A 12,783-nucleotide genomic window follows, 5' to 3' on the forward strand; every position below is an offset into this window, starting at 1 on the left:
ATTTCAATAGAAATAACCAAGTCACATTATTTAAATTTAATACTGCTAGATCTTGGATTGGAATTTGTGCAAGTCCGTCTGGATCACCGCGCTCTTATTTCTGTTGCCACCAGGTCCGGTCCGGTGAGCGCCAATCAGAATCCGCCTTCTGCCATCAGTGTAATCGGTTTTCCCCTCTCCTCCTCTTCTCTTTAACTTCCTTTTATTTGATTTTTTGTTACAGAAGAACAGACTTAGACTTTTCGTTCCTTGTTCTTGATTCTGTTTTTGCGGTTTTTGCTAACGTCTGACGTTCGTCAGCATTATCACGTCATTTTTTGCAAGTGTACAACGTTCGAAGACTGCTCCAAAGAAAAACCGCGAATTTTCTGTTTGGAAGGATTTTTACATATTTATTGAGTGAGTTTGAAGTTAGAATTGACGTTCCATATATTATATGTACATAATAATTATGTATCTATGCATTTACTATTATGTACATAGCACTATGTATTCTAATTTTGCTGTTTTGCGTTTTGAGTAAAAAATTTAAGTTTTTTGCATACATAGAATTCGACATAATGTAATCAGTGGACTCTCAATTTCCGCTCACTCACATTATTTCGTCGTTGTGCAGTTAAAATTGCGAAAATTGCGCACAGCTTAACAAACACTTAAATTTTCAGTCGAATAATAACAATTTCTTAATTATTATAACATCTATCAGCATCAATATCATTTTTTATTTGCAAAAATCACTTAAATTTCAACAATTTGTTACGTCGACTCTTCTCATTTTCCTCCATAAAATTGATTTAATGTTATGGAGCGCCCTATTTGGCCGAGAAGTGTGAATTAGTGAGAGTTTGATCCGTTTTGAACCTATTTACCATCAAACAATGTTAATCAATTAATTTTAATTTCGTTCTGCTGGACCTCAGAAATGGATTTGCCTGCAAATGGAAGTGGTGGTCCGAGCATTTTACAACCCTGTTGCACCAAAAAGAAGTTTGATGACTTCGAGATGTTGAAAATGTACACAATCGCTTACAATCCAACGCCGACGGAAGTGGAGCTGCACAAAAACCATTTATTTGTAAGGCCGTGTAAATTTTATAATTGTTTCACTCAATATAATATAATCTCTGCACCGCAGGATTTAAAACTGAAGTGCGCGGCGCTGATTTCCGAGCTGGAAAACCAGAGGCTCCTGAAGAAATCAGGTGAAGACCTGATCTTGCTGGAAAAGCTCAAAGTCTCTGTAATTGAGTGCGTAAAATAATCCACATGTATGTAGATTTTGTTCATCAATATTTGAACGCGCAGGATTGACCTGAAATACGAAGCAACAACCCTAGCAAGTCGTGAGTGGTTGCAACACAAGCAGGCAGACGGAAGTGTCGGGAATAATTTGAACCTTGCTTCCTTTCAACGGCTTGATCAGTGCTTCGGACAAGTAATTTAACATTTTCTTCGTTTTTATAGGTCTATAATAGAGGTCTGGTTTTGATTTTTGTTTGAGCTACCACTTCTCAGCAGGCTTTATTGATTTTTTAGAATTTTAAAAACACAATTGTTGACAAAAAAATTGTTTTCGCATTATAAAGATTAGCAATTATCAAAAAATGTATTTTTGGTTAAAGTCGCGGTTTTTGTCTTTTTAACATGGCACCAATGATGGTGTCTAAATGCTCTTTTAAACTAGAATAACAGCTGAATATTCGCATTTTGGGAATTCACCCTGTATAATTAATTATTTTTCAGAGACTTTGCCAACACGCACAGAATCGTCCGAGCTACTCGTCCCTGCCAGTTGCAATGTGAGTATACCAGCAGTATAATAACCTGTGCATGCTACTAACAAGTGGGAGAAATTTGTCCTTTTAGGTCGAAAAATTTTAATATTTGAGGAAAATTTACGTCCAAGCTCATATTTCCTATTTTTAAAATGATTGCAGGATTAATCCTGATGTCCATACTCAGCAGCCGGCACAGTCCTCAAGTGTTTCCCAAAATCCTGTACCTCATTACGTTGGAGAACCAGCTAATGAGAACAACCAAAATATTCAGGACACAACATCGTCAAACGGCAATGAAGGCCCAGCAGCGCAAGAAGCAGCTCCTGCCCCGTCTCCCAAAAGCTCCCAAACTCAGATCGAGAACAGTCGTCGGGATGAAAGCTGTGAACCTCCATTGGCTTCCCCTACTCCTGAGGAGGAAAATACTGGTTTAGTGTCGGACACGAACGTCAGTGAAACCAGTCCTGTCAAGAGTGCATCTGAGAACTCTCCGCGCCGCAGATTGTACCGTGTATTTAAAGTAACGACCGTGCCAAGGAGAGGAAGGAGTCGGGGCTTGACGTCCCCGTCTTCCAAGAAAGTCACAGATGAGCAGGCTGCTCCAACCTTGTCTTCACAAATCTTGGCAGATGAAGAAGACGGTCCTCAAGACGACGATCAAAGCATTGCACCGGAGTCGCCAGCAACTCCTGCAGATGACGGTAAAACTGATTCGGTAATTTTACTAACTTCAGAATCTGGTGAAAGCTCCGATGAAGAGTTTCGTTCAGCATCCTCTGATCAAATGGCGCTAACCAGCACGAACAATTCTATAGTAAGTGTCTCTTTATATGTGTGCAATATATAAAGGTGTGCAATTTCCTCTAAATTAAAGGAATTATTAAGAATTAAAATTCTTAAAACAGAATTCGTGTCAGCAGCTAAACATATAAATAATATTTGATGCCTTCGTGTAAAAAATATTACAAATTATTTATTGAATACACATAGTTGATTAACATTTCTATAGTGTTAACGTTTCCTCATTGCAGGCCAGCAAGCCGAGCCAGGAGTCAGCAAAACTCAAAAATTTACATGCCATCAACTATCACCTTGACCATGAGAAATTTGAACGGACGACCGAGTGCATTATTTGTGGCAAACACTCGAGGGACATCACCAAGCACTACAAAAGCCTGCATCCAAATTCTGAGGTAATTTTTAGTCTGAACTATTAATTTCTTTGGCTTACAAGACACGATATTATCTTAAAATCCATTTTGACTTGCTCGATTTGAATGTGTTTTTAACCGCGCTGGCTTTTAATAAAAAGTGGTTTATTCCTATTAACATATACCTACTATTTTCTAATTATTATTCATGATCTTGACTTGAAAAATTGGCTGAGATTAATTTTTGGAGCAATTGATTCAAAAATTGCTTTTTAATTGAAAAAATCTGCGCAGTAGAGGATATTTTGACCACTCTGGCCGCAAATATTAGATTTTCACAGGATGGAAATGGAATAAATTCATTCCTCGCATTTGTTGCGCAAGAATTTAATAAAAATTGAGTGGTGAAAAAACCGGGTGGTAAACAATGCAACCCTGAGACGGATCGATTGATTGGCCATTGTTTTACTCTCCTAAGATATAAAACACTTAATTTTTATGTCAAGTTCCCCTTAGGTCAACAAAATGTACAAAGAATTTGCACTAAAAACGTGATTTCCACATTTAAGGGCATTTTCGTGTCACGGGCAAATGAGCAGGCATTAAAATCACTTTTAAATTGTGCATTTTTCTCATTGACAGGTGCTTATCTCAAGAATGTCAGCTGCCGCGTTTAAGAAAGCCAAGAGTGAAGTGCACACGATGCCTCCGATGACCGGAACGTTCCAGTGCCGGCTATGTCCGATGCTGATGCGGCGTCTCAACACGTTCAAGGACCACATCACCTACCACACTGGAGAGTACAATTATGGCTGCTCGGCGTGCAACTTCACTTCCCCTAAAATCGATTTCCTCGCGGATCACAAATACAAACACAAGGGAATGTTTGGAAAGGTGCCGACCCTGCGCAAGTTGGATGCGTTCCCGGAGCCGTCAGTGGCCAGCTTCATTCCTGGCTATGTGTGTCCTGTTTGCCACTGGGTGCAGCTCAATAAGGAGAGCGTCCAAAAGCACCTCAAAGAAGCCCACAAACTGACTAAAGGCATGAATGCTATTGTGGTCAATATGGTGTCTGCCGTCAAGTCTAAACTGTCTGAGGCCGGCGCTAGCAGGTCCAAGAGGAAGCGCCAATCCGCTGATGGTGACGGCGATTGAATTTTAGGCCAGCAGAAATCTTTGGGACTTAAAGATTTTCTCTTGCAAGCCAGAGATTTTTCATCTAATTTTAAATGTCTTTTTTTATATGATCCGCCACTGTTTTCACTTTTTATTTTGTAAGGCTAAAAGGTATTTGAAACTATCTTATTTCCTGGCAAATAAATGCGAATTTCATCTTCAAAATCATAATCTTCATTCTTTCAACAAACATTTTTTCCATCTGCAGAAAGAACTAACTAAGAATTATTATTCTATATAGCTATCTCTTCAGCTAAAATTACGACCAGGTCAAGCATTCAACTTAAAAAAACACTAAAATCCGCGCAAATCTTCTCTTCTAATATATGGTGGCTTTAACTAATTTTAATTTTTCACTTATTTCTTTTGCAAAATGTGGAATTTTCCATTTTTCCCTAGTAAAATTCTAAAATTTGCAGTCAGTGTAGTCTTAAGTTGTCTCTACTATATTATTATGCAGGTTTTATTCTTTAAAATTGCTACTTCCTGACTCAATTTCTCAAAACAAAATGTTTAAGTAGGTTAGAAAATGATTCAATTAATAAAATAATTTCAATAAGTGCTGGCAAGAAACTGGTAAAAATTGAAAAAAAGGTTTTTACCACAGAACTCTGCATTCACAAAATTAGGAAAAATGCGAAAAACCCAAGGTGTGTTTTCCAACGTATGGTGCATTTTTGCGCAATGCAAAATTGGCAAACCCTGATTTTTTTGTTGCTTTTTTTAATAACATACAACAAAATTGTTTAAGCTCAATGAAAGATTGGAGTTTCACCAGCTGCTAATTCGTTTTAAAGGACGTATTTTTTACATTTAAAACAAAAAAAAACGTGCAAATTTTAAAATTAATATTATTTTATTAAAACATACCAACTAAATAAATCCATTATCACTCAGCTTTGAAGAAATAATATCTGCTTGCGTATTTCCGAAGCTCTCTTTCACTTCTTTGATCAGCGCCAAGGCGTTGCGGGCGTCCATGCTCCTCGGTGTGCGTCTGTTGCTCCTCATGAGAGCCACGTACTCTTCCAACACCTGCACGACGTCCTCTGCGAAATAAAAACGACCCTCATAAATCTCAATTAAAGTTGAGTGAAAAAGAGCTCACCAAAGGCGGCACCGGTTTTGACTTTGAGCGTGCAGAAGTCGAGCATTTTGTGCTCATCCATTACAAATCGAGGGTATTCCTGGATTTGGAGAAGAGTGTCCGCCGCACTGCGCACGTCCTCCAGATGCACGTACAGCGCGAATAACGAGGACAAAATTCCTGGACTCAGTTCGCACTGATCAGCATCCAACTCCTTGAATTTCAAAGTAAATAAATATAGAATTATTATTTATGTATTTTGCTGATTAATTTACTGTAAAGTAAATTTTGTGCTCAATTTAATTTAGGTGAAATTAGTAAACTGGAAATTTATTAATTTGACGAGATATTTTTGGAATCTCAAAGAATCTGATTAAAAATGTCAAAATTGAATTGAAAATAATAATTTTTGTCTTATTTTAACTCAATTTCATTAGACAAATCGATCAGTGGGTCATTTTAGTTTATCCGAGAAAAACTTTAATTTTCCCAAATCGCTCGTGCCGCGGAAATTAGGCTCATGTCGAAAATTCAGAGACTTCTGGAATGACTATAAACAAAATTGAGCTTCATTTTTAAGACACAACGCTGATAATGCAAATATGTGTGTTTTAAAATTGATCAACATTTTTTAATAACAAAAATTTCAGTCGAATTTAGACAAAATACCTTTTCTCACCCCTTAAATTATTCGAAAATCAATTCTCCCACTACAATAATCATTAATAATTATTCTCTTAGTTAGAAAATGTACCGTTTTAATATGCAGCGCCCTCTCCACGTTTTTTGCCTTGCAGTGCGCCATCAGGAGTTTTCTGAGGATGCCCCTCGTGTTCATTGATTTGCTTTTCAGCTCTATCAAATGCGCTTCCATCTCCTCGATGTCCATGTTTTTCTGCAATCCGTCAGTTTATTAATTTTGAGGCAGTGGAAAATTTGTTGGTGCGTACTGGGTGGGGGATCGGCTGGAAGGATTCGACGCCACTGAAACTGGTGTCGGTCAGCAGGTCCAGGTACTGGATGCCCGCCTGCTTCACGCTCAGCCGCGTGGACAGCAACTCGTACGATGCCATTGAGATCCGAAGCCTATGTTTTGCCAAATGCTGAAACAATTTTCAAATGAAACCACTGAAATAATTTTTATTTAAAATCGTAAAAAATAAAAAAAACGCAATGAAAACAATATTGCATCAAACGGTAAATTTATACTAAGGTTTTTCAATTAAATTTAAAAATTGGGGAATAAAGAGTGTTGTTAGAAAGAAACTTATTTTTATTCTACTAATTTTTTACTCAACAAAAAAAGAGTTTTGAACCAGGAATTTTGAACCAGATATCATTTATAAAAAAATCGTTTCATACTTCAGACGCAGTTTTAATTTTTAATAATGTAATTTTCATAAAAATCACTGTGTAACTTACAGAGATGCACTCGCGGAGTTCAGTCGGCTGGCATCTGTTGGCGAATTCGCTGAGGAAGAGTCCGACAAAATCTACTTCGCTGAATTTATGTTTAGAGGCGGCCAGCAAAGCGACTAAATCAGCTGACTGAGCGTAGCTTTTCTTCTCCAACAGAGCTATGGCCATCGGCCGGTAAAGTTTCTTCAGGTCAATTGTCCGATCCCTAATCAGCTTGCCTACGATAATAAATTTATTTTACAATAGGAATAAAGAATACAAAAAAATTGTAAAAATGGGAGAAACCCCTTTAACCCCTCAGTTCATTCAGGGAGGGAGAAACGAGTCTAAAAGTGTGCAGTATAAGCATTTCTGATGTTTAGAATCTAACAATAAGATTTACGCAAAAATTTGGTTTCAAAGTATCAAAAGTGGAATTTCTAGAAAATGAAAGCTAAGAACACAGTGCTTAAACTGCTTTTCAGGGACCAAAATATTTAAAAACAAAAAATGTCAATCAGTTCACCAGTTTGGTAAGCACTTAGTGTTCGAACTGTTGGAAGCCACCAACACATGGCGCCACCGTATACTTTCGTAATAAATTTAATTTTAAGACACTTTCGCTGCGATTTCAGGCTTGATCTTGCCACTGTGCATTCCTCACCAAATATGATTTCTTTTGACGTGCTGAAAACCAAAATCGGTTTAGCCAATCGCTGTAGAATCGTGAAAAACTTTATTTTTTTAATTAAAATCATTCCCGACGTTTCTACAGCGAATGAATGGACTGATTTTTGTTTTCAGCACGTCTAAAGAAATAATTCTACAAGCAGAATGCACAGCAGCAGGACTGAAGTCTTAAATCGCAGTGGAAGAGCCTTAAAATCGAAAGTATACAGTGGCGCCATTTTTTGGCGGCTCACCCAACTGTTGAATTTAAAAGTACTGAAAAACAGAGAATCCCCCCTTCATTTAGGTCTCTTTCAATTGGGCTTGACGAACGGAATCCAATTCTCCATTTATATTTTAAATAACACCTAGCTGAGATGAGATATTTCTCAAAATATTACAACAAATAATAAAGCCTTTCGTTAATATAAATAAATATCTGAATTTTCTTACACAGATGGAGTGCTTCCTCAATCTGTTTGTTGACCAAAAGAGCGCACAGCATGGGTCCGAGCTGCGTGGAGATGGAAAGGTGGCACTTCTCCTGCAGCAGTTTGATGACCTTGATGGGCGCGTCCCACCTGAGCATGCTGGGGTAGAGGTAGAAGGTGAGCGTGTCGTAATTTGGCTGGAGGCCCAATTTGAGCATCTGTTGCAGCACGTCGACCGCCTCTTCGGTCGAGCTGCTGTGCACGATGAGTGGCCAGAAGTAGTGGCTGCGCAAGGGCGTCATGTGCGCCAGCAGGGCGCTCGAGAGGTCCATCTTGCTCTTGTCCCGGAGGCTCTCCTCCACGGCGTATGACAGGAATGGGTTGTGGTTCGGAAAGTTGGACTGCAGCGCCAGGCAGATGTCCAAAATGTCCGATGCAGACTGGAAAAAAATTGTGAATCGATGAAATAAATCAATTTTAAGGAAATTTAAATAATTTTTAATTAATTTATTACAGATGATTTAGAGAGGGATTTATTGATTTTCTTTTGAAGCTACATTTTGGTTATTGATGATACATACTGTCAAATTTTAAAAAAGTTCGTTACAGGGCGCCTGGATTTTTTTATTATCTAACAGACGTTTAATTGTTTAAAAACAAAAATTAAATTTTCCTACCTTGCCAGATTTGACTAATTCTGAAGGGAAGAAGGCAAGCATACTGGTCAAAATCTCAGAATTCGAGTCCGCCAAGAGCAAGTGGAAGATTTCCGAGGCGAAGACGTGCTTTCCTTCGTAAATCAGATGGATGACCATGTTCCTTACGACGTGGCCCAAGCCATTGACTGGAAACTGCCGCAAAATCTGCAGGGAAAATCATAATGACAGTCCTAAAACAACAATATCGCTCCCTTACCGTGCCGACCAGCTTCGTTTTGTTCGTTTTCGAGAGGCAAACTACGACTTTGGCCACTTGCTCATCGTCCAGTTTAACACCCTGGTCGTGCATCATTTTCAGGGTTTCGATCACCGGAATTTCATTCAGAATTTGTGCCCTCAGCAGGGAAAATAGAGATAGACGGCCTCGATTGACGCCAGTCAGGTCCATTCTTTCCAAAACGGACTGCACCCCTTTATAATTACTGTAATTGGTTAATAAAAATTTATTTATAAGTGTTTGTAGCAGCCAACAGTCAGAGATTATATTATTTAAATGCTTTTTTGGTAATTTATCTGCTGTGATTTGTTTACTATGTTTTCTAGGCGTATTTAAAATTCTGGAAAAATTGTTTTTAGGTTTTGGACGAACTACTTTTTTATTTCCAGCACGTCAAGTTAATTATGTTAATGCCAAGAATTCATAGCAATACGATTTAGACCCTGAGAAATAAAGTTAATTCGTTTAAGTTTGAGAAATTTGAATTTTAGGTACTTTGAATTTCCATGAGCCAGGATGAGACAGGCAAACTCGTGGTCAGCAGCTGAAAATCCGAGGGACTTCATTTTCTCCACAATTTCATTGCATTTGGCCACATTTCCACACTCAGCATGGCTCTCGAGCAACAACTGGAGGACCTCCTTGTCCTCCAACAAAGGCAACTTGAGAACCACCTCAGGTTTTACCTCCTGCGTGGCGGCGATGTGCACATTTAAAAACGCCAGGACATCCAGTTTACTTCTCCCTAATCAATAAAAATAATTTTTAAATTGTTCAGGAAGAGGAACATATTAATTTCTTTTACCTTGGTCAGGGAATGTGTTCCAAATTTTCTCAGCCAGCTCAACTTTCCTAATTCCTGGTAAATGCGGCAAATACTCGGCGCAGCAGTTGAGCATGAAGGCGCACTGCCCTTCCTCTATGGCACCGTCGCTTAAAAATTCCAACAGCGATTCAGTTTCTTTTTCATTGACGCGCCCTTTCTTCAGGGCTCTCGCTCGGAACAATTCAAATTGGGAAACAGGCTCTGGAGCTTCATTCGTGGGATTTAAAACTGTCGACAGCGTTGAAAATCTGAAATAATTTTATGAATCATAAAAGAAAACGAGTTTAGGAAAACACACAAACCTTTGGTCGATTTTGTTGTTTACAAACAGTCTGTTATTTTTTACATTTTCTCGATGGGAAAACGTGTCAGCTGGTCCTGCAACGAAGCTGCTATTGTTTCTGTTGGGAATTCTTCTAAATGCGAATCGACTAGCTACCCTGCACGGCCGAAGCAAACTTCGAATCGAAATCATCCTTATTCTAAACAGATTTGAATGCTTTTCAATTGAACTACGTGCAAAATTATGGCTAAAATACCTGAAAATCACACTGAAACAGAGTGATAATTGCGGTGATAGGTCAGTTTTAATTTTCAGTCAAGAGAGATTCGTTCACACCAGTTCTCTATCCCATGTGATTCTCGTGTTTACAAATTGTTACGTTGGCAATACTCGAAAATACCTATAACAACTAAAATAATATAAAAATTCTGTTCAAGAATAAGTGAGGTTGGATTCTCTCGTACTTAAATTATGAGATAATATTTTTAATGAACTCAATTAAAAGCTACAAAAAAACAAATTAAAGCTGCAAAAATATTCTATGTGACACGTTTTTTAAATTTGGTTGGCAGCCATGGAAAACACCTTACCGGCTTATTACGATCACATCAAAATCACATGTTTAGCACGTTGTTTGTTTACATGCAAACAATCCATAAAATCATTGTTTTTTTACATTAAAACGTTTTAAAAAATCATATCCGGAATTATTTGAAATTAATTTTAATCATTTTGAGTGTCTCCTGTGCATCTGAGGCGATTTTGCGAGTGAGTTTTAATAAAATTTAAATCTTTTCGCATTAATTTCATTTAACTTTTTAACAGGGATTAAAATGAAGTTCAGTCTTCAGTACATCACGAAAAAAGGAAGGCTGGGATCGATTTCTGAAATCGAAAGACTGCCACTTGCGGCTTTTGACACGCCTCTAATGCTTTTCACTACAAGCGTAAGTATTTAAATGCCTTGAGATTCACTTTACTTAGCTAATAGCATTATTGTTTTAAAATCTAGGGTGGAACTGTTCCCCACTTGACCCATGAAACGCTGGAGATGATGACTAAAAAGAGTCTGGCCCTGCAGCTTCCCCTTGCTTCCAATTTGCGCGCACTCGCCGCGACCAGAGAGTCGAAATTCAACATTGCCGAGTTCATCGGCATGAAGGTACGTCTGAGATATTTTTTACTAAAATTAAGTTATTTAATTTTTGTCCTTCAGGAGAGTCTCACTCTTTGCTCTGTGAACGATCCGCTCGTTCCTCTGCCTGGCGGGTTCAATCAGAAGAACAGCGTGGCTGTTTGGAAAAAAGAAGGCCGGGAAAGTGTCAATGAAGTTGCGTAAGTTGAAAATAATGCCTCCTATTTAAATTATGAAGTAAATTGTACGAAGCTTTAGATTCTTCAATGGCGAATGTGATGTTTTTTCTTAATATTGTGTGTTCTAAATTATGGAATATCTTTGGAAAATTATCCCAATTTTAAAAGAAAAAGAAAAGAGTTGTGCTTTTTATTCCTCTTGCCAAAATTTTAAATTAAGAAATTTAGCCGCACTTTTGGTGGACAGTTGAAATCCGGTTTTTTAATGATTTTGCGAAACAAATTATATTATTCATCGCTTTTTCAATTTATTGACATTTTATTTTAAAACTTTTTTCCAATCAGTTACATGGACGCCATGGAATCTCTGAGGCCGGATCTGTACCAGACGCTATGCGATTCCGAAACAGACGCGGAAAGCACCGCCAAGAGACTGCAGCGCAGTGTCAAATCGACAGCGGGCTTTTTCGAGTACTGCTTGGAGAGACACAAGAATTCCAAGGCAAGAATTTACTAAAATTTCAAATATTTTAGGATAACTAGTTAATATTTGTAAAGGTTTTGGAGAAATCAAGCATTTTGGCCAGCTTAGTCGGCGGCTTTTGCTCCGAGCGGAGGCGCCAACTGACCAAAGAAATGGCCTCGCAGCCAGTGGACGGATTCGTAATCGACGGATTCAATGTTGCTGGCGCCAAAGGAGAGTCTGCGAAAGTCGAACTAGTTAGAGAACTCGTCAAAGAGACCATCGTGAGATAAAATTTATGTGAACTTAACTTAAATTAAATGATTTGTATTATAGGCTGATTTGCCTGAAGCAAAGTTGAGAGTTCTGCCTGGATGTTGGTCCCCTGAGGCTTTGTGGGACTTGGTGCAGGAGGGCGTTGACGTTTTTGACTCTTCCCTGCCCACTGCCGTCGCGGAAAGGGGCAGTGCGCTTACTTTTAAATTCTGTCCTAAAACAAAAAGGTAATTTAATTTTAAATTTATATATACACCTACCCAAATGGTTTCTAAATCATCTAAATTGAAAAAACTTTGGCTGAATGAGAGTAATAATTGATAAATTTGTCTTGATTTTTTCTGTGTAATTGAAGATATTTTCATGCCAGAAATAGAATTTAAGCTTTAATTATTTTAATTAAATCATGGCTGCAAAAACTCCGCAATTTTTGCAGTGCGATAGAAACTTTTTTCGTCATTTTAATGATTTCCTACTCAGTAAAATTTTAATCCTTCAAAAATGCGGAATTAAAAATATATAAATAGAAAGCGCAGAGGTGTTGAGAAAATAAAACCTGTGGAAAAATCACGAATAATAATTCAATAATATTTCTGATCAGTTTCAGTTACAATTTCGAGCACGGAGGGGAGAACGAATTGAAAAGCTACGAAATCAGTTTAAAGGACAAAACGTATTTTGAGCGGCTGGAGCCGATTTTGGAAGGATGCGAGTGCGTGGCATGTAAAAATCACACGAAGGCGTACATCCATCACTTGATGGTCACCAAAGAGTTGCTAGGACACGTGCTATTAATGCTGTGAGTTTTAATTAAAAAGGGTCTTAAGAATTATTTTAATATTCTGAATGCTTTAGGCACAACCTGCACCATTACCAATTGTTCTTCGACAAAATGAGAGAGGCTATCAGAGAGGACAAGGAGGAGACTGCTGAAAGCTAAGTTATGAGACTAATAAATTTGTATTTTAATTTTATACTGGAGGAATTTTCTTATA

At 38.0% G+C, this 12,783-nt stretch overlaps 3 protein-coding genes across 3 annotated transcripts; 2 read left to right on the top strand and 1 right to left on the bottom strand.

Moving 5' to 3' along the window:
- The first annotated feature begins 234 nt into the window (after nt 1–234).
- On the top strand, nt 235–4,192 carry LOC135939607 (myoneurin-like). The gene is made up of 8 exons (XM_065484076.1): nt 235–399; nt 921–1,075; nt 1,136–1,248; nt 1,306–1,435; nt 1,744–1,799; nt 1,938–2,592; nt 2,810–2,971; nt 3,572–4,192. Exons 2-8 carry the CDS (start codon nt 923–925, stop codon nt 4,082–4,084), a joined length of 1,782 nt encoding a protein of 593 aa, XP_065340148.1. The 5' UTR covers nt 235–399; nt 921–922; the 3' UTR covers nt 4,085–4,192.
- A 744-nt stretch (nt 4,193–4,936) lies between these two features.
- LOC135940261 (leucine-rich PPR motif-containing protein, mitochondrial-like) lies at nt 4,937–10,087 on the bottom strand. The gene is made up of 12 exons (XM_065485071.1): nt 9,992–10,087; nt 9,755–9,934; nt 9,432–9,700; nt 9,122–9,371; nt 8,606–8,831; nt 8,368–8,553; nt 7,713–8,130; nt 6,615–6,829; nt 6,143–6,295; nt 5,947–6,087; nt 5,214–5,406; nt 4,937–5,154 (listed from the first exon to the last, which is right to left on the bottom strand). The coding sequence occupies exons 2-12, from the start codon at nt 9,925–9,927 to the stop codon at nt 4,979–4,981; spliced, it is 2,400 nt and encodes a 799-aa protein (XP_065341143.1). The 5' UTR covers nt 9,928–9,934; nt 9,992–10,087; the 3' UTR covers nt 4,937–4,978.
- A 275-nt stretch (nt 10,088–10,362) lies between these two features.
- On the top strand, nt 10,363–12,762 carry LOC135940443 (queuine tRNA-ribosyltransferase accessory subunit 2). Its single transcript, XM_065485318.1, has 9 exons — nt 10,363–10,503; nt 10,561–10,682; nt 10,748–10,897; nt 10,952–11,070; nt 11,395–11,551; nt 11,608–11,796; nt 11,849–12,015; nt 12,390–12,587; nt 12,644–12,762. Exons 2-9 carry the CDS (start codon nt 10,569–10,571, stop codon nt 12,726–12,728), a joined length of 1,179 nt encoding a protein of 392 aa, XP_065341390.1. The 5' UTR covers nt 10,363–10,503; nt 10,561–10,568; the 3' UTR covers nt 12,729–12,762.
- The last annotated feature ends 21 nt before the right edge of the window (nt 12,763–12,783 follow it).

Source organism: Cloeon dipterum, chromosome 3 (assembly GCF_949628265.1).
Source record: "Cloeon dipterum chromosome 3, ieCloDipt1.1, whole genome shotgun sequence".
NCBI lineage: Eukaryota > Metazoa > Arthropoda > Insecta > Ephemeroptera > Baetidae > Cloeon > Cloeon dipterum.